Source organism: Drosophila mauritiana, chromosome 3R (assembly GCF_004382145.1).
Source record: "Drosophila mauritiana strain mau12 chromosome 3R, ASM438214v1, whole genome shotgun sequence".
Classification (NCBI taxonomy): domain Eukaryota; kingdom Metazoa; phylum Arthropoda; class Insecta; order Diptera; family Drosophilidae; genus Drosophila; species Drosophila mauritiana.
The window spans coordinates 24,733,737-24,753,939 of NC_046670.1; the positions used below are offsets into that span (position 1 = coordinate 24,733,737).

Genomic DNA, 20,203 nt, shown 5'->3' on the forward strand with positions numbered 1-20,203 from the left:
TATTGTTGCTACGAGTAATTTGATGTGTATTGCATTTAAGCTAATATTCGAGTTGTTGCTCGGAGGTTTTAATGCCGCTTTTACGATCTTTTTATTGCCTTTTTATTTGCTGCCCCTTGGACCTGACCCAGTGCCACTGGTCAGCATTCCAGAGCCAGCAATTTCTGTGGAGTGGATCAACTTTACTCAACTAATTTGAAGCAATTACAATAGGGCAAAGGAATGAGCCAGCCAGCCTCTTTTATTAATTATAATTTCCCGGCCGGCAATTGCTCCATTTATGAGAAATAACACCCCCACATCAATCATCGTAAAAGTCCTATTTTGGACGCAACCCTTTAAGGACACATTAGAGACACTTGGTTGGCTGTTTTTAGGTGAATGTGTTTTGTTTTGGTCGTGGACAAAGGGGTTTTTCATTGACTTTCTTGATCACGACTTGGCAAACTGGTGGGTCACTTCAAAGGATGGCAAACAAAGATAATCTCGGCCACAATTTATTTACCTTTCGCTGACCAAACCAATTTACGATTTTAATCAAAACCCAGTCGGGGGAGCAGGAGCAGGAGTAGGAGCTGCCATCAAAGCAAATAGTTGAGCTGCTGTCACTGTGCAAAGGGAAAGGGCAAAGGGCAAAGAGCAAAGGTCCAAAGGCAGCTGGCTAATGCCCAGTGTCCAACCTAATTTGACGCTGACGAGAAACGAGAAACTGTATGTCCGACTGTCTGTTTTTCCGACTGCCTGTCCGTCCGTCCGTCCAACCGACTAACCAACTGAATGACTGACATGCCAGTCTGTGCATAATGCTTATTACCGCAGTCATTTACAGCACTTGGCCATGTTCCCTTTGTCCTAGACCTGGTCCAGTGAAGATGCGGTCCCCCTCCGGTGGAAGAGCTGTTTCCCCCGGGAATGCAATATGCAATCTCCAGGCACACGCACTCTACTCCCGCACATTAGTGAAAGTGTTCGGTGCAGTGAGAGAATAAGCAAGTGAACTTTGTGCCATTCCACCGGCTTACACTTGGAGAAATCAGCAGTAACCTAGGTCATTTTTGTGAAGTTTGTATGCTTTCACGGATTTAATGAGCTTGAGTGGAATTCCTCATTCAATTGTTTAAATATAAACAAATAAGTTATCACTTTTCGCAGTGCCGACAAGCAACAGTTTCCACTATTTAATGGCGACCTGCGAGAAGCCCCCCAGTACTTCGTATGGTTAACACACACATGTGTGTGTGCACTGGTGTGGTGTCATGTTGGCTATTATGAATTGTGCAATTGTCGTCAACGCCAGCGAGAAGTCAGCCCCATTCTGTGCCGCTTTGGGTTCCCTTTTTCATTCCGCATCAACATCGCCATCACCATCTCACCATCTCGCCATCTCCATCTCCAATTGAGCTGACAGCCAGGCAGCCAGGCAGTCAGTCCATCTCCCGGCTTTTGCCCCCGAATCACTCCCTCTGTTAGTCACTTCTAGTGCTTGGTTTCATTCCGATTGCCTGCTCATCATCCAGCAGTTCTTTGTTTGGACGACGATGGCACACACGGCGTATACGTAATGCTGCCTGCGTTTGCCTTCGTTTGCTTTCGTTAGCCGCCTGCATTTGCCGCCATTTTTCAACGGAGTGTTTTCGTTATTTTTTTTTATTGTTTGTAAAACTAGTGCTTTTGTTGCTGCTCCGGCACTCCTAGTAAATGACTTTTCAACGTTTGTCGTATTTGTCTGGCAGCACTTTGGAGTGCCAAATATTTTTACATTTGTATACCGCTTCCATTGTCATTTGTTTTAGCAAACATTTTATCTTGCCAAATGCGACAAATACTCTTGCCTTGATGGGGATACGCACTGGATGTCGACCTGCTTCGGCATTTATGACATCCGACGGCACTCTAATTAAGCCACCAAGTGCTACAATCAGCCAGGTGAGAAGCGCAGCAGTTAATCAAGCGAGCAAGTATTTAATTAAGTGCGCCAAATGGATGTGCATGCGATGGGCTTCATTATGGTTCTTGCGCCGTAAAATCTTTGCCGGCATTTCCCGTGATTCTCCGGGGGATGCAGGTGGCGTGGTTGGATAAGTAAGTGGGGTGGTAGCGTTGGTGCGTTGTATCGCTATAACATTTATGCGCTTTTCCCGGCCCATCAAAGTCATCAAATGAAACGAACAGCCCCGGCAATCCCACGTCACTCTAGAGATACACTCTTTACGTATACATATACATATGGTTCTGAATCAGATTGCAAATCTGAATCTGTGCGCTCTGGGTGTAAAGTTGTCAGCTAGTTTGCATTCATCAGCAGCAATGCCGGCAATTGAGTGACACCGTACCCATATTCCAGTATCATCATCATCAGCAGCAGCAGTAGCAGCAGCATTCCCATCTCAAAGATTTACATGACAGCAGTTGCAGTTCGTTCGCTATTCATTTTCTGGCAGTCCTTTTGATTGCTTGTATTAGTGATTGTCAGTTGGCCAAAAGAGGGCGGAAGAGGGGGCGTGGCTGTCTCTCCATTTGATTGCCATTGCAACACGTAAATCTCTTATGCTTATGAATATGCGCATAGCGAATAAAAAATGTCATGTTTGTCACTCGGCGGCATTGATTGAAGTGTGAGTCCTGCTACATATACTACTACATACACACAGATATCCATCCTCTTCATTATGCGAGTGCAACCATTATCGAGCTCCTCAAAAGGACTTTGCACGCTTTGAGACCAATTTATTGATTTCTCGCTGAGCAGCAGAAAGTCGCCCGAAGCAACAACCCTCATTACGATTCCGAATACCAATCAAACAGTTTCCCATGGCATTGTGAATGCTGTCGACACTGGCCTAAGCATTTAAGCCATTAGCACGCAAAGGTCGCCAAATTCTATTGATTATGACCGCTGGCCAGACGAAAGGGCCAAGACCCACCGCCCAGCGAAACGATAATAAATAACAATAACAAACAAACAATCGACACAAAGAGTCCTGTTTATGTTCGATGGAGGGGGGTGGGGTTTGTCTGGGGGAAATTCGGCGCTTGTACGGCTAAACTGTTTTTCCTTTTTTGACTGTCTGGCAGTCGCAGTCGTTCGAGGAGGAATAAAAGTCGATTTGAGTTAAAGCCAACTGACAGCCAGTTGTCAATTAAAGCAAACAATCGCATGTTATTACAATTTTCGTTAAGTACTGGGTGCATGAAACTTTAGTCCTTTTTATTTCAACATTTTAAGAAACAACTATAAATTTAATATAGGATAGCTAAGTAAAAAAAAAAGCAGTAATACAACCAATAAATGATATCTTTAAGATATGCACAAACATCCAGCAAGCATCACTAGCTTCTGCGTCTAGGGTTTTTCAGCTCATTTTTCCTTGCCCTCTTCGAAGGTTTCATGTAAGACCTGCGGGTTCAGGACAAGTATTGAGCCAATCGACAAAGTCCGGCATGCCATTAATCAATAAATACCATTCGCCGCTGGGAATGTAAACGTTGCACACGCAGGCATTCAGCAAATGCAGGACCCCAGCGATTACGCCAAAGGCGCTCGACATATAGAATATGAATGCGAACTCGTTGCCGCAGTGATCGACCATGGACACCAGGAGGGTAAGTGCGCTTCCTAGGCACAGGAAGCCGCTGGCGAAATTAAACGTCATCGCCTGTAAAACACACTCGTTGAGCATTCATCATCGCCAAATAACTACCGAAACCAGAACAACCCAGCCCAGTTCAGCCCAGCCCCGCCCTGCCCAACAAATGTATGTGTACGCACAATTGGATCGAGGCCCACGGTGGTGCAGCACAGCCGGAATATGACGAGCACCACGCTCTGACAGGCGATGGCGGGCAGGATGAAGGTGTACATCCACACCGATATGCCGTACTCTTCGCCCAGGACGCAGTGCGTGGATAGGATCCGGATGAGCAGACTCAGGGCCACAACCTCCAGGACCTGATGGACAAAGGCAGTAATGTTACCACGCCCATTGCACTGCAAGATTGCAGTTATAGTCACCGCCGTTAGCAACTGCAGCACAAAGTTCACAAAACGAAAGGGGAAGCTCATAATGGTAACCAGAAATTTTGTTCAACGCATTGACAGTAAAAGCAAATTTGCCATAAAATGAAGGAAAAATTGAAACCGTTTTCCCCTACTTCGATTGCGCTTTGAGTTGGCTAGCCTCAAAGTACAAGTTATTAAGATACCCCAATTAAGTTAGTGTGACCAGTATCCCCAAATTACAATCCTATGCATCTTTGGGCACACTGTTTTACTGTAAATGCTTTATTTAAGATACCAACTTGTGGAATGGCTTCACTCGTAGCAAAATTTTATTGTTTTGTGTTGCTCCTCTTATGCTTAGCCTTTTTCATTTCGTTTTGGCCCAGCTAATCTAATTGGCCTCGATAGCGCTTGTTGAGTGCCCGAGTCGTTGCCCCGCCACGCATTTGTTGCTTTGTTTGCACTAATTTCATTACTTGTGGAATGTGGCGATGATTTCATGCAATTTAAAGCCACATTTTTCAGTGGCAAAGCATTTAGCGTAGTACCTGACCGGACCCGAGCCGAGCCGGACCCATGGAACTCGGGCCCAAGTGCCCAAGTGGCCAAGAGTAGTCCCATAACCGGCTAGCGTCGTCGACCCACTCCAGGCTTTTATAGTAATTGCCTGTTGACACGGGATGGCCGTGGGGCAGGCAGTTAGAAGGTACGGGAAGCATTGGGGTTTCGTTTCGGAACGCCGACTGGGATCGAGCAATGGAAATGCCGTTGATAAATGAAAATTTCAAAACGTGAACCAACAAAACAAACGAAAGCAAACCGAACACAAAACAAGCGGAAAAAAGGGGGCGGCAAATATAATATAATTTAATTTGTTCGCTTTTCAAAAGGTGCTCAGCCCCAATTGTCGGCCGCCCCTTTTCTACATAAACCAAGCTAGGTTTGGTTAAGCATTTTGATTGAGCTGAAAACTCCTAATTTCTTAGGGCGAAAAAGTGATCGATACTTTAGCAAGTCAATTGCTGGATGGGCGGACAACTCTCCCGAGTGGCATAAATTTTGCAGCTTTGTTGCGACAATTGCATATTAGCCAAACATGACAACGTTTCGCCTTTTCGGTGAAATTTATGGAAAAATGTTGCAAAGACAAAAAACTTTCGACTCGAGATAGAGACCGAGATGCGATGCGAAGTGAAGTGAACTCCCCAAAGCGGCCAAAAAGGAGCCGGCAGCAGCAGAAGCAGGAGAAAGAGAAATGTTCTCGAATAAACAACAGCGGAAATGTAGGCTATGATTTGCTTACTTGTGGGGCGTCGGAAAGGGGGGCCTTTTGCAACAGGGGAGTTGGACCAATGACAAGGGCGGTGTGGCATGGCAAAAGTTGCAAGAGTCACAGAGCTGGCGAAACATAAATCAAATGCATGTAAAATTGTCGTACTTTCCGCACACATATCCTGATCCTGTGCAAGTGCATTGGGCAGGCCCAAAGCAGGACAAGCGCCGGAGGAAAGGACGAAGCAAAAGGACGAAATAGGAAGGACGGTATATTGGTGGGCGGAGTGGCAATGAGTGAGTGTATGGATGTGTGTGTGTGAGTCGGAGTGCGTTGTGTTTTGTGCACATCCGTTAACTTTGTCATTTTTGCTCATTTCCTTCCGGCATGCGCAAGAAAACTGCAGCAGCAGGAGCAGGGCCAAACGAAATGATTCCCAGCAGTGCTCCACTGAGCCACTGAGCCACCGAGCCACTGAGCCACTGACAAGCCGTAAGCCGTAAGAAACCCAACCGAACTACAAACACAAGGCTCGCTGGCGAAACAAAAGCAATGCGGAAAGCGGCAATAAGTTGGGGGCATAACTTTCAGTGCCTTCAAGAACACGTCCTCCAGTGGCGTGCGAAATGGGGTTCTTTAGTCCTCAATGAGATACAAAAGTTCTTAACTTCTGAATGTGACTTTTTCGAACGAATTGCGCGTATGCAAAGTTGACTTCTTTCACATTAAGAAGAAAAGGAATTAGTCAGAATCTATTTTATTTTATATATTAACAACAATTAAATAGAGCATATATTGTAATCCCATTTGAAGAATTCGATGCACGCCCATGGATAAAAGAGGCTCAGAGCATTTTGCATGAAATTAGAGTCGTAAGACACAACAAGAACCAGGCAAAAAGTCTTGGGTCTATAACTTGCTTGTTGGAATTTAATTATTTTGCAGTTGCTGTTTCAGTGGTGCAACTTGGTCACGGGGGTCTTATTTTTTGTGCATTACACAGCACCCACCCTGCCCCCGCCCCGCAACACCCCAAAGACCACCGCTTCCTGTCGGGAATCATGTGCCAAAAATAGCAAAACTTTGCTGCAATTTTCATTCGCATTTATTGTGTTGACATGCTGCCACACTGCGTATACGTATCCTTGATGCAGCCAAACAATTTATTTATTTAAGTTGAGCTGAGTAGCAAGCACGAGCTGGGGTGTGAGAAAGCGGGAAAACTTTTTGCCGTATGTTTGCGTTTGAGAACTGGAAAATAAAAATATTTGTACACTTCCCGTTGTTTGCCGTTGCTCGTATCCGATTAGATGTCCTGGATTCTCAAGAGGATGAGCGGGGGGGCAAGGGGGTAAAAAGTAGGAACACGAGCGAATTTGAGCTGAACAGAAGTTAATACCCATGCCACCTGCATTCCAGAGCTAAATGCATTCAAAGTCAAAGCCACATTAATTAACATGCTTAGGTGACTTTTATCAAAAACCAATTAAATCCACACACTCAAACATGCACACACACACACACACGGGGGGCACAAAGTAAAGTTGATAATTAAATGAGTCTGTGTGAGTGGCTTTGAGTTCAAAGTTGGCAGCCAGCTAAAACTCTGTGAACATAATTTTTTCTTTATTTTCCGTGAGTGTGTGTGTGTGTGCTCTTTGGTATAATGACACATGCGACACGACGGTATTAAAAAATATATATGCATATATGCATAGCAGAAGGATAAATAAAAAATCACAAATAACATTATTAACGTTAAATTAAACTTTGGAATTTTGTGTTTGCCCCCCCACCAACCAGACGACCCCAAAAAAGGATTTCAAAAGAACGTGCAGGAGTAACTTTTGGAGTGGCTGTAAAGTGCATTGAAGGCAGGGGGCCGGAACCGGAAGTGAAGACCAAAGGCTTGTTTGTGTTTACCGTAATTTGCGGCTGACTCTCAAAACATAATCAAAGACTTCAAATAAAGCCGCAGAGTTGGTTGTAATCGAGCATCTTACCTAGTCAACAACTCGACGACTTCTGTGCGAATGTAGTGGGATTTTTCCAGATTTTTCCGCCACAGCTTTTCCACTTCCCCGCCCACTACATGTATTTGTCAAGTTGCAAGCGTATGCGTGACACGTAGTAAATTAAATGCGAAACTCTGTAGCAGAGTGTAGCTAACTGAGAGTTTAGTGTTTGTGGCTACAAAGAATGCTGTTGAGCATAGCTATACCTATACATATATGTATATATGTTACACTATATTTGTATGTAGCCCATGCTCCGGCTATAAATCATCAAAGTTCAACGTTTGCCATTTTGTCTACAATGTGCAAAAGTGTTCAAAAGAGAGTGTGCGAGTGTGAGTGAAAGTCTGTGCTTGCGTGAGTGTTTGTGCCCAAATGTGTTTGCTTTGCAATTTCCTTTTATTTATTTAAAGTTCTTTAGCAAACATGGCGCTCTCTGTAACAACCCTCCCTCCACCCCTCCTCCGGCGGCAGTGTTCACATTAAGTTTTCTGCCAAAAGTTTTAACAAGTAATCTTTTAATTAAGTGTCAGCCATCCCACTCAGACATCTCCTCAGACATCCTGGCATTCGGCAGTCCCCGAATCCCAGAATTATGAGAGCAACAGGAGACGAGCGGCAAAAACGCACAAATCTAATTTGATTAATGGTCAAATGCTAAGCTTAATTAGTGGAAACAGTGGCACACAAAAAAAAACAGAGCCAAGCCAACTGGAATCGGCATTAATGGTTGCCACAAATACGGGCAAAATAAGAAATTAAATAAATAACCACAGAACAACAACTAATTGCACCGCAAACGACAATGGCAAAACGAGCAATGAAAAGGAAAAGCGGAAGGGAAATGGAAAAGTGCAAAAAACACAAGCTGAAAATATTTCGCAACTAATAAAAACATTGCGGCGCACTAAATCAACTGGAAAACTGTAAAACACATTGAAACAAAGGTGAGCGAGAAAAGCGTGGGAAAGGTGAAAGGATATATGTTATATAAGACTACAGGATACCCAACACTTTTTGTTAATATTATATATAAATATATATATATATATATGCAGAGAAGAAATGCACAAAATTATAGGAATACGTTTAGATAGCATTTATCTTACGTTCTGATTAAGCTACTGTAAATGCTTCGCAAAAAGCATATACCCCGCGTTTTTTGTAGTACCTGTGGCCAAAGGAAAACCGGCTAACGGAAGGTGAAAATAAATGAGAAAGATGGTAAATAGTTTTCCCCCGGGGGCAGCAGAACAAATGGCAACTGACATTTGACATTAGTTTTCTTGCGCCATGAACATTTATACTTTTCCAGCGCTCCTAATTAAAGAGCTTGTCATGAATTATAATTGCGGCACTTAAGCAGAGCGATTCCATTAATACATATATGCAGAGAGATCCGAGTAGCGTTCTTTTGAATTCATTAGTATTGTGCACACTTTTCCCCTTTTCCACCACCACCCACAATGGAGTCAATGTACCCGAGTGCATCCCCCTTTTTTTTTGCCAGTCTAAAGCATCGGATCGCATTTCATACAATTGCGAATTGGAGTTTACATTGTCGGTTGAGTCTTTTTTCCATCGCCGAGTAATTGGACTCCACTTTCAATTGCTGTGTTCTCTAAGCGTCTCTTGAGTTTTCAACCTTAATTGCACTTTAGCAACGTTTTCCGGCTTGTTTGTGTTTGACCAAATTTCATTTCTGCTGCCGCCGCTCCCACTTGATCGATGGATTGATTGATTCATTGATTGATTGATTGTTTGCCCGATTGTTGTTCGAGTGTCTCGGACAAAGGAGAGAAATATTTGCATAGATTTTATTAATTGCCGGACAATCGAAAGCCGCTGCCTGCTCCAATTCGGCTTAAATCGAGTGCAAGTGCACTTGACCAAATGTTGGCATTCGATTTTTCTTCTTTATGATGTGATAAGCGCATTTGACAGTAGATCAAAAGCTAAACGGCCATCATAATTAGCTTTCCGAAGAAACGTTTTCAATTAGCAGCGAAATAACAACTGGCCAATCAAGCAAGCCCACGACCTTTTTTGGTCAAAAGTGCAAACACGAGATGAAAACTTGGCCAAACTTTAGCGATAGCTCTGCTCCCACCAGCTGCTCCTAATTAAAGCCAAAAATCTGAGCATTCTACACTAAAAAGCTGCGTGGACGAGGGGAAAGTTCGGGCCACGACGCTAAACCAGTTTTCCAAGATAAACGACACTTTTGGCAATTTATTTGGGCCAGTCCTCAACGCTTTTTGGCCAGCACGTTTTTGGGGTATTTTCGGGCATACTTTAGAGGCCACATAACATTTCAATTTCCTGACCCCATGAATAATGGCAAGTGTCCAAGAGCTGCTGGCCGAGCAAAATGCCATTTATAAGCCAGAGGACTAAGCACTTCAAAGCCCAAGTCGAAGGGTTTGGTGTGTTGGCCAAGTTTTGTGGCCAGCTAATTGAGCTAATTGCGAAAAAATGACTTTCCATGCACGGATGTAGGTAAACCAATGCCAAGGGGCATTCGATATTGATTTTGATTTTGTCGGTAGTCCATCATTCAATTAGTTTCCGGGCAGAAGGAGTTGTGCAGTTTTCATATCGAATTTTATGAGTTTATTAAATGGTATTTGCTTGTAAGCTGACAGCTCGCTCAGCATCCATTTGGCATCGGCTCAATGACAAACCAGACATTGACATGAATATTCACTTTTGTACAAACACACACGGATGGATTTGCAGACACTTAATATGGCAGCATGTTAATATTCCCGACCTCCTATTTGTCAGTCACAAACGTCAGAGACACAAATGTGCGTACGTATATGTATCTAGATATTAACACATATATTTGTGGTATATTAAAACCGAGTCTATGCACTTTTAATTCGGCGAATATATTAAGTGCAAAACTCCTCATTATGTCCCCCATTTCGAATGTCGAAAATGTTCGCGTGTAATAATTGATAGTAAAAAGTAAATAAATTAACGAAAATTCAATTACCTGATGGCTATTTGTTTTGGCCGACGTCCGTTTTAATTCCAATCGATGCGACGACAAGGGCATGTGGCCTAAAAATGACAAAGGGGTTAAATATCAGGTACAATTATTAAATAAATAATTGAGTGCGAGTGTGCAAGTGATGGGCATGGCTATGAATGGATTCACAGCCCTGTATTTCATATTTGGTGTCAAGAAGAATTGCGATTCAATTGCGAAAGAACCACGCTATGTTGGAGCACCGACCATCGTCCGCAGTCACTAAAAATTAATTTCAATTTTAGTGCAGCGAAGGATAAAGGATGGATGTCCTGCTGGAGCTGTAGAAGGAGCAGAGCCGCAGCGCGGAAAACAAAACTGCACTGAACTGAAATATGCAGATCAACTCGCCTGTCAAGGGGCGAGCGCGAAGTGCAGAGTATTTTCAGCAAAAGCCAAACATTTATGAAAATGCAAAAGCGTTTTTAAGGTTTACCCCAGGTAAGCTGCACAGCAGCTCCATCGCCACCAACACCACCATTGCCACCAGCTGCAGAGCGATATTAATGTGAATGGCTGCCAAGCAAAAAAAAAGAGAAAAAAAGAAGAAACCCCAAACCGAGAGTCATACTAAACCGGTGGAAAAGTGTAAGGGGATGCCAAAAAACAGAGCATGAATTGCGGTTTAAACATTGAATTATGAATATTTCTTTACCTCGACCCCGACCTGGATTTCCCCGGGTGCCAGCGAACATTTATCATCCTGCCAGCCGAGATTCTGATTAAAAGCGAGAAATGTTTCGTAATAATCCCGCAGCCCAGCCGAGCCAAGCTCTGTCTTACTAATGCTAAAATCGCGAATCGCGCATCATGCGAATGCATGCATCAAAATTGCAAGTACAGCTTTGCAAGCCCAAAATCTGTGCCACAAGCCGTGTCTTATTTGGGATTGGGGAATTTTTGCTTGTTTTGCCTGAATGATTACGTATAATGAAGAGGAGGAAATTTGCATTCAATTTGTAAAGCAATTCACTCGCTTCTTATGCTAAATGGCAATGGCATTATATAAATTAGACAAAAGCGAAAACTTTTCGAGCGGCGAGAGTTGTATCCTCATCCTGCTGCTCCTTCCGCTAACTCAACCCGATACCGGGAAGCTCAGCCTCGGGCCTTGAGCCACTATAATTGGCACAACTTTTGCTCGGTTAGCATGAAAACTCATTTATTTCAGCGCAATCAACACATAGATACTCTCTCTACACACACAGATACACACACAGATACACACGCAGACAGGGCAGCGGACAGAAAGTGGAAGTTATAGCAATTAGCGGACTCAACTGAATGGAGCCAAAAGAATTAGGCAACAATCCAGACAATCGTAGCCAGGCAACGCCGCAATGGAGGAGAAAGTGGACCTGGAGCCCATTGAATGGCGATAGGGATGCGATGAAAGGATGTTTATCTTTTCCACAAACTAGTTCTTCTTGCCTTCCAAGAAATTCGCTGCGAAGACAGGACGCACAAATAATGTATAACCTTCAATTCAAAAGTGCAATTAGAAAGCTGATTTAATGATGATTTAAACAAATGTCATGACAACGGGAAAAATAAACAACAATAGTTCTTTGACTAGATGAAAAAATTAAGATAAATATGTTTATAAATAGCTTTTATGTCTAGTACACGGCAGTAATTAACAAACTATTCCAGGCGGAGCAGTAATTAAGACAATTTATTACAAAAAAGTATTTTGGCATTTAATCTGAAATCAAACGCATATATATGTGTATATGGAACACACGCGTAATTAGCTGATTGTTCCAAATATTTAAATGATGTGAATATATCCCATGACCATTCGATATGCAATTAACAACGGCTGAAAGGGTTCTCACAACTGTTCGCCGAGTATTTATAAATATTCCAGATATTAACTTTGTATTGATTTATTAAAGTACGTCCAGTTTTTCGAAATCAAACCGACTGGGCTCATTAAGGTCTATTCATATATGGCCTTATTGGAGCTCCATTGCATTTCATAGCCGTCCTTTGTTTTCTTTGCCGAAAAAACTGAATTTGTCATTTAATTAAGTCGGCAGACAGAATATAATTTGCGCAATTTATGCACGACAACAATTTGCATAATGCAGCGCAACAAATCACAAATCAAATGTTTATTAATGCCCAGAAATGGACAGAAATCCACAACGAGGCCACATACCAAATCCATATCCACATCCATATCGTTTTGCATTTTGCAAACACGCTCCGTTGGCCTGTCCTCATGAATTATGTGAAAACAACTCAATCAAAATGCAAACTGTCAAAATGGAGCTGTTGGAAAATATGAAAAAATAAAAACAAAAATACGCAAAAATAAAAGCAAACAGCTAGTAACAAATGAATTAGCCATATCTATGCCACGAGTGTGAGTGACGGCGTGATAACGCGTTATTACACTATAAAATCATTAATATGGCGGCTCTAATGTCGAGGATATGTAAATGCAGGCGCTGTCACGCGAAACGCTTATAAAAAAAAACAGAAATGTATAGACAACGAGCCCTGAAATGCGGCATTAGCTGCCTATAGACGAGATCCATTGACAACGCCTACCATTTGAGCCCATTACCCAACACTTTGGCCATAAAGTCGAGTGTGTGTGCCCCAGTGCCAAGGCAACGAAATCTATTAGTTTGCCAAGGCTTGGCGGGAATTCCAGCAGCAGAAGAGGTGGAAGAGCTGCGACAATTCCGTAAATTTGATATGCGCAATTTGTTGCGAGGACGAAGGACGAAGGACGAAGCAGCCTGGCAACCTGTTGCCGCTTGTTACGCACTTTTATGACGCCAGCGGGTGGGCTTCGAGTGGATTGCGTGTGTGTCTCAGCCCAACCCCGGTGGAAACAACCTCAAAGTAGTCCCCATTAAAGGTAATATGCCACATGAGTCGCTGATGGAACTCACTCACATTCCTTCTGCGGATTGCCATAACATATTCAGGGGGAAGATATTCGGAGGACTCGAGAATTTGGTCGTAGAACCCCTAATATTCTGATTCATAACCCTAATAAAGGGGCAGTAGGAATAACTAGTTTGCTCTACCATCTTCCATCATAGTGAAATATTCCTTTTTTTCACTGCATACTTTTGGACACCAAGCGAGTAATTGAATGTTTTAAATGGGTTATCAACTTTCCTGTTATTTCAACTATGAAATTTAATTTAAAGAACGCATTTAAAGCAGACACAATCCTTGCTCAGATGAGATCTCACAACTTAAGCTAGAAATTTCTCAGAAAGTGCGCTATGCTTATTTCATATTGTGCTGCTGTTCATTGCAGTTTAGCATTTGATATGCAGAAAAAAGAAGTGCATAAGTTTTTTTCCAAGGCTCCGATATACTTATAGTTTATACTTTGGCAAATCTCAGTTCAAGACAAAAGTAGCCAACTCAACTTGGAAACTTTTCTTTTTTTTCGTGCTGTTTCAGTTGCAGCTTTTGGCATTTCTTATGCAGCTGATTGCATTTGGCCAAGAGCAAGCTGCAGCTAGAGCAGCACAAGGAAAATGCAGCTGCAATTGAATTTTATAACAAACAATTTTACGCTTTAAGCACACTAGAATTTGCTTTTGTTGTAGCTACTAGCTACCAATGAGGCTGCTGCCTTGAAGTGCCCGGAGTGCGTCATTGACTTTGCCTCCGGCCGAAGGCACTTTTCCACTCTTCCTTTCTCCTATTTATCGTTATTTACCATTAGCTGGCTTTCACCTACCTCTCATCGACCCTTTTGCCTGCAGCAAGGACCTGACTTTCCTCGGACTCAGTAACGGCCACACAATAAGCATTCTGGCCCAGCTACTTGCGCTCGCCTTTATTTCCTGCGGCTTCCCCTTTTGCAGCCTTGAGGGTAATCGCTGCCCATAAGCAGGCACAAAGTTTAATAAAAAATAGCAGAACAAAAACGAAATCAATTCACCTAGCCAAGCAATTATGCAGCAGCAAGTTGAGAAAGTAAAAAACTTGGTCAAATGGTTCTCAATTAAGTTAAGTTTCGGCTACAGCAAAGCAATGTAGCTGAATGGCTAAACAAGTTTGAGAAACAAATGTCCGAACTGATGATTGTTATTATAATATAAAATATATATATAAAGAGAAGTAATAATCCATCCATGTAATATATTTTTTTATTTTATTCTTTTTATGTAAGCATTTAAGACTTTTTCTGCTCAACATGAAATATTTATACACAAAACCAGGATTTCTGCAATTAAATTTAAGACACTATATAACTACATTTGCAAGCGTCAATAAATAAGTTTTAATTGTGTTATGGAATAACAGATGTTCATATTTAAGTTCTTGAAATTTTCGCTAGACTTTAATATTTGTTGTATACCAAAAGATACATTTGCTTTATTTAATGTCGTGTGTGTGAATTTATCGCATTAGCATTTTTTAGCAGGCCACACTTAAGACATTGAAGACAAAGTTTGCACTCCCACAGCCCACAGCCTGAAACCCACAGCTCCATCTGGAGGTGCCTGGCCCATTCTAATCCCATTTCAGCCCCTAGTGTATAATTATTCTATCTGTCGCATATGCATGAGATCAGCTATAAGGCCTGGAACACGCCCCCGATGTCTCCATCTGGCTTTATGTAGGTATGTACATATGTATGTATGCCTATGTACATATGTATATGCATTCATATTCGTATGCCAAACTTCTGCGTCTTCCCACTCCGCAGCTTCATTAGCAACTTTGTGCGTATTCATTAGGAAGCAGCAACAGGGGGCACAGAGCCCCCAAAAATCCCCCTCGTTGCCACACAGCTGCGACTGGTTGATAAAAGATTTATGCGAGCACTGATAACCCGACGAAACGCCCACATCCATAGACACACTGCCTGGATTCTGGATAAATAAACCAAAAAAAAAAGTGAAAATAAAAATAAAATAAAGAGAAACAAAAAAAAATACCGAAAATTGCTCAAGTCGGGTAGTCAAATGAAAAGATGGAGAAAAAAAAAGGGAAAATTAAAGCACATAAGGCAGCTGCTTGATTTGGCATTCAGCACAAAAAGCGACTCCGTCAGCTAGGGCTGCTCGATGGAAAAGCCCCACTGTCTGTCCGACTGGCTTGGTGGGAGGGGGGAGGGGCTTTGGACCCGGCGGAAAAGGCTCCCATCTACCCTCGAACGCCCTGTAACCGCAACTTGTTTCAGGAAATGTTTTGGCAAAATGTTTGGTAACTCGACGGCGGCTCTTTCACATGTTCATAAATTAAAATGCCGCAAATCAAATTCACATAAGGCTTCAAAACACTCAAACGCCCGGCTCAAAGCGCCGGCAAAACTGACGGACAGAGGCGTCGTTCGGATTGTGGATGGAGGGCTGGGAAGGCCTAAAATCAGAGGGGGCGCCTCCACTGAAAAGAAACGAGGCAATCCTTGAACATTGTCTAAACCGAAAAACCCAAAAACTGGCGCGCCGCTGCATGTTAAATTATGTTCACACTTTCGTGGGCTCCGCTGGTCGGACCCAAAAAACCCCGATTCCGGACACGGACTACAGAATACCGACTACCGACTACGGACCAACGACTATGGCGGAGTCCATGTCCATATGGGTTGGGGGTGTGGCTGGCAGTGGGTTTGCATGTGCGGTTTTTATGCTGGCCAACCACTTAATCTCCTTTCGGTTTATGCCGCTTCTGTCTTGGTTCGTTTTTCAAGTGAAATTTATTATATTTTAATCACTCCCCGGGGACTTGTTGTAGCAGTTAAAGCGTATTTTTAACTTCATTCTTTGTTTTTTTTTCCTCGGAAATATTAACAAAATTGCGTCCGACGTGGAGCGCTTTAAATTGCTTTAAGCGTCGACCCGATGGCGAAACATAATTCTTCGCACGCCGCCCCATTTCTTTTGGGCAGGCGTTTATGGCCGGGTTGGGCCAATGGCAACGCGTCGTATACGCAACTTTAGCAATGCTACACCCGGAACGCACTTAATCATTTTGATTGCCGTAAATGGCGCATTTTTAGTGCGTCGCAGCTCGTTTCTGCGGCTGCCAAAAAGGAAACAGTTTCAGCTCATTAGTGATTCATTTATTTATGCTGGCCATTACTTAAGTTATTATTATATGATTAGGCGAAAGTGCGGCTGGCCTATTTTATTATGCATCAGAATGCCAGAGATCGAATGGAGTTACACTGCGATTACGATTGTGAGTCAAGGATAGCCGAAGGCCATGTGCACACACCCAGTGCTTTTGCTCAGCACGACTGTCAGGCACACGGAACGGAACATCGATCGATTTGGACAGCTATTAGACATAATCACGGCCGATTCACACAAAGCCCAGTCAGCTGTAGTATGATGGGGTTATTGGAGAGGAGGGGAAGGGGTGGCCAATTGCAAGGGGCTGGGGATTGGTTATTGGAGTGCCTGAATAAATGCCTGCATGCCGAGAAAACCAACCAACAGACGGCCAACTTCCGACCGAGGCAGAGAGGCAGGCTAAAAGCCAAGGCGCAGGCAAATCACGGCCGAAAACACACACCAAAAACCGAAAAAGAACCCAAGCCAAAAAAAAAAAAGAAAATAAAGAGGGAAATACCGTCAAGCCACTGGGATATTGATTTTGCCTTTCGGGCCAACACACAACGTACATGGCCAAAAACGTGAACAAAGACAAAAATCAAAGCCGCATGCAGAACGCAGCCTGCGGCCTCAAGGAGGGATCCTTCCTGCCTCCTCGGCTCTCCTTCGTCCGGCTTCCTCCATCCCACTTTCCGTCTCTATCAGTGGCTGGCTCCTTTGCCGGAGCGTTAACGAGCAGTTTGATGGTTCGAAGAGCTGTAAGATACTGCACTACTACACTTGGGAAAAATCTATCTAACACGGGCGCACTTCCTTAATGCATCTGCTGTGAAAATTGCATAGCATAGTATTTGCAACTTTATAATCTATGTGCTGTATGAAGAAAATACGATTTATTTAAGACTTGAAGCAGTTTCGTTTTTTGTCACCGTTTATAACTCTTTGTTGCTGCCTTAAATGGCCTGGCCAAAAGTCGGCTTAAAGCCTAAACTTGAGCACAGTCCCGCCCTGACCCCTCATAGATCAACGGCACTTGTTGGCCAGTTTTTTTTCCGCCAGCTCGGCATTTTCGCTCGGCTTTTTTGCTCTGCCCAGTTATATTGGGTGTATGTGTGTGTGTTGCCGGTGATGGTGTACAGTGTGCAGTTTGCAAATGTCGTAACGGGCCAAGCGCAGCCACAAAGCGAAAAATAACATCGCCCCATCGTGATGCACGTTGCCTTTGACGGCCCATGGATGCCACATGCAACGGCAACAATGTTTTCGACTCGATTCGCTTGCATACGGCTCGATCTGGATTTCGTTTCGGCGGCTCGTCCTTGCGGTGGGCCTACCCAACCCAAATACAAAAACCTAGAAAAAAGTGGCGAACAATTCTATTGATTGACAGTTTGGCAAAACGCACACACACACACACGCACACACGGGGCAACAATAAAAGCAAAAAGCCGAAAAGTGTAGAGCCGCAGGCGTTACCGCTGCGGATGTGCGCTTAAAACCGTTGCAGGCAACGTGAAAAAATGCTTCCTCCATTGATTTGTTATGCAGAAAGGTGCAGGCCTCACCAGAGGCGTTGAATGTGGCGAAAAAAATGGCATGGAGGGGGGATCAAAAAAAGGGGGTGTGGCGGGTATGGGCTAGATTAGCATTCAATTCGAACGCGATGCCGTGAGAAATTCTTTAAATTTTTGGCACATCTCCCACCGGCAACTAATTGACTTGATTGGCGGTGCGTGATTCCCCAGGATTCGGCATGACTTGCCAAAATGCCGAAATACCTCCAATTCCCAGTGCCCAAAAATCGCTACGTTCGCTTGATTGATCAGCTTTTGTAGTTAGTACACGGTACCTGCCGCCCGACATTGTCAACTTTTGCCGGCCATTAATCACCATTAATCAAGGGCAGTGGCACTTCAGCAGATGTCAGAAGCTATATATACGCATTTAAATACACCCTACGCCGCCCAGGCAGTCTACATTTATTTTTTATCATGCAAATTAAATTTAATTGCTTAACAAGTTGTGGCAATTGGTCGGCAAACACAAACACACACACACACTCACCACTGGCCATTTGGCCACGAAAGTAAGGGAACCCTCCACAAATTATCTGCGCCGGGCCAGACACTGCGGCCTGGGGCTCAAACAATAACTAATGTCAGCCAAGCGCAAATTGCTTTATTAAATAAAGTTCAGCCAAAATAAGCAAACCGAAAAAAAAATGTGGGAGCAAGTATCCCCACACGTCCCGGGGGAGCGAGGATGGGGGATGAGTCCCCCTGGTCGGCAGAAGAATCAGAGTAAATTGTACAATGTGGCCAGTGTTCGGACCCGTCGTCTAATCATTGTGCACACACTCCAACTGGCTGTGAGAAAGGCTTTGGCAGTGGTAGTGGGCCAATCGAGAAAGGGGCAAACAGCACACAAAAGGACTGGTAAGGACATGGCTAGGCGGCCACAAGGACTGAAAGTATTTTTAGCTAATATCAATTTTTCATAGTTCAAAGATTTTTGCCCAGACACAATGAAATCTGTGTGCACATGTCGTGGCCATTGAGGCAATAAGGAATTTTCTGGTTTTCTGATTATAAACGATCCTCTGCAGTGTCCCAAACTGAACATATATATATATATATATATCGGCGAAATAAATGTGTACGCTTAAAGCGCCGAAGAGCCTTTGATTTGTTTTTATTCGAGGCAGCAGGCTAAGAAATAGTATCTCTGTAGTGGGACACTTACAGCCTGAAAGTGACAATTTATGGCCAATGAGTGCACGGCAGCATATTCAATTTTCAACATCCGCCACTATAGGGGATTTTTCCCGATCCAGGCTATGCGATTTCATTAGCTGCATCTATATAGCTGGGAAGATTCACAACCGGATTTCAGGCAGGTGTAGTCTGTAGTCAGCTGCTGTTTTCCGATTCGATGTGACAATTTCACTGTGTGCTCATCGTAAATTTTCGCCAAGCGTTATCGACACAGGCATCCTTGGTGGTCCTTATTGTATATCCTTATACCCTTCCCGAAAGGTATTTGCTATTTAGCCATAGAACTATTTCCTCTCGTTTTAATCATTTAGGAACGATTTTCGAAGCCTTTGAAAATTTTGTAGTTATAATCGCCCATTGAGAAGCATGTTTCATTAAGGATCCTTTGATTTGCTTCGATAAACTCAAGGGTATTTCAGCCAGTCAGTCTTCCCTCAGTTCAGTTTTGTGCCGCAGGAGTTGGTCCTGAGTGTCACTCTTCTTGGCCGACTTGCAGCTGCATTGTTTATGTGCTCTGGCCTGGCTGAAGTCGTGTAAATTCTCCCCTTCATCTAATGGCAAATTTATTTGGTACGTAAACAGTTTTTTGGCAAGGACACACAGGAATATATTGGAGATACAGGAAGGCGTTGGGGGATATCTGTTCTGTTCTGTTTTCTGCTGTACTCTGCTGCTCTGCCTTTGGCTTCTGTATTGTCTGCTACTGCTGGTGGAGTCAACTGGGATTGCTTGTAATTCCTATGTCAGGCTGAAATTGAATTCCATTCTCAACCACAGTGGAGTGTGGGTAAGCCGAACTTGCTAATAATGCATGCAGTGGTAATGGTCGGAATGGTTAGGATGGAAGCAATGGAGCTGGCTGGGAGAGCTCCAGCAGGAATGGTAGGTGCAACTACTGGCAACTTTTCCAACTAAGCCAACAGGTTAGACATTGACTCACTGAGTGATTGTCTAACTGTCTGACTGTTTGTTTGCTGCTTACCATACCATTGGCTGTGATCAAATTCGTATGCGTGTGATGTGCATTGCTCTTGTTTTCAGTTTAATTGCACAAATC

General features: G+C 43.4%; 2 protein-coding genes across 2 annotated transcripts in view; both read right to left on the reverse strand.

Annotated features, from left to right (window-relative positions):
• Positions 1–20,203, reverse strand: part of LOC117144629 (interference hedgehog) — a 120,749-nt gene that overhangs the window by 90,314 nt on the left and 10,232 nt on the right. The window contains exon 2 of the mRNA XM_033309924.1: positions 10,290–10,357. The gene's annotated coding sequence lies outside the window, so the exon portion shown is untranslated. The remainder of the gene's footprint in view (positions 1–10,289; positions 10,358–20,203) is intronic.
• Positions 3,260–4,084, reverse strand: LOC117144633. Its single transcript, XM_033309927.1, has 4 exons — positions 4,013–4,084; positions 3,770–3,949; positions 3,463–3,656; positions 3,260–3,397 (listed from the first exon to the last, which is right to left on the reverse strand). Exons 1-4 carry the CDS (start codon positions 4,061–4,063, stop codon positions 3,331–3,333), a joined length of 492 nt encoding a protein of 163 aa, XP_033165818.1. The 5' UTR covers positions 4,064–4,084; the 3' UTR covers positions 3,260–3,330.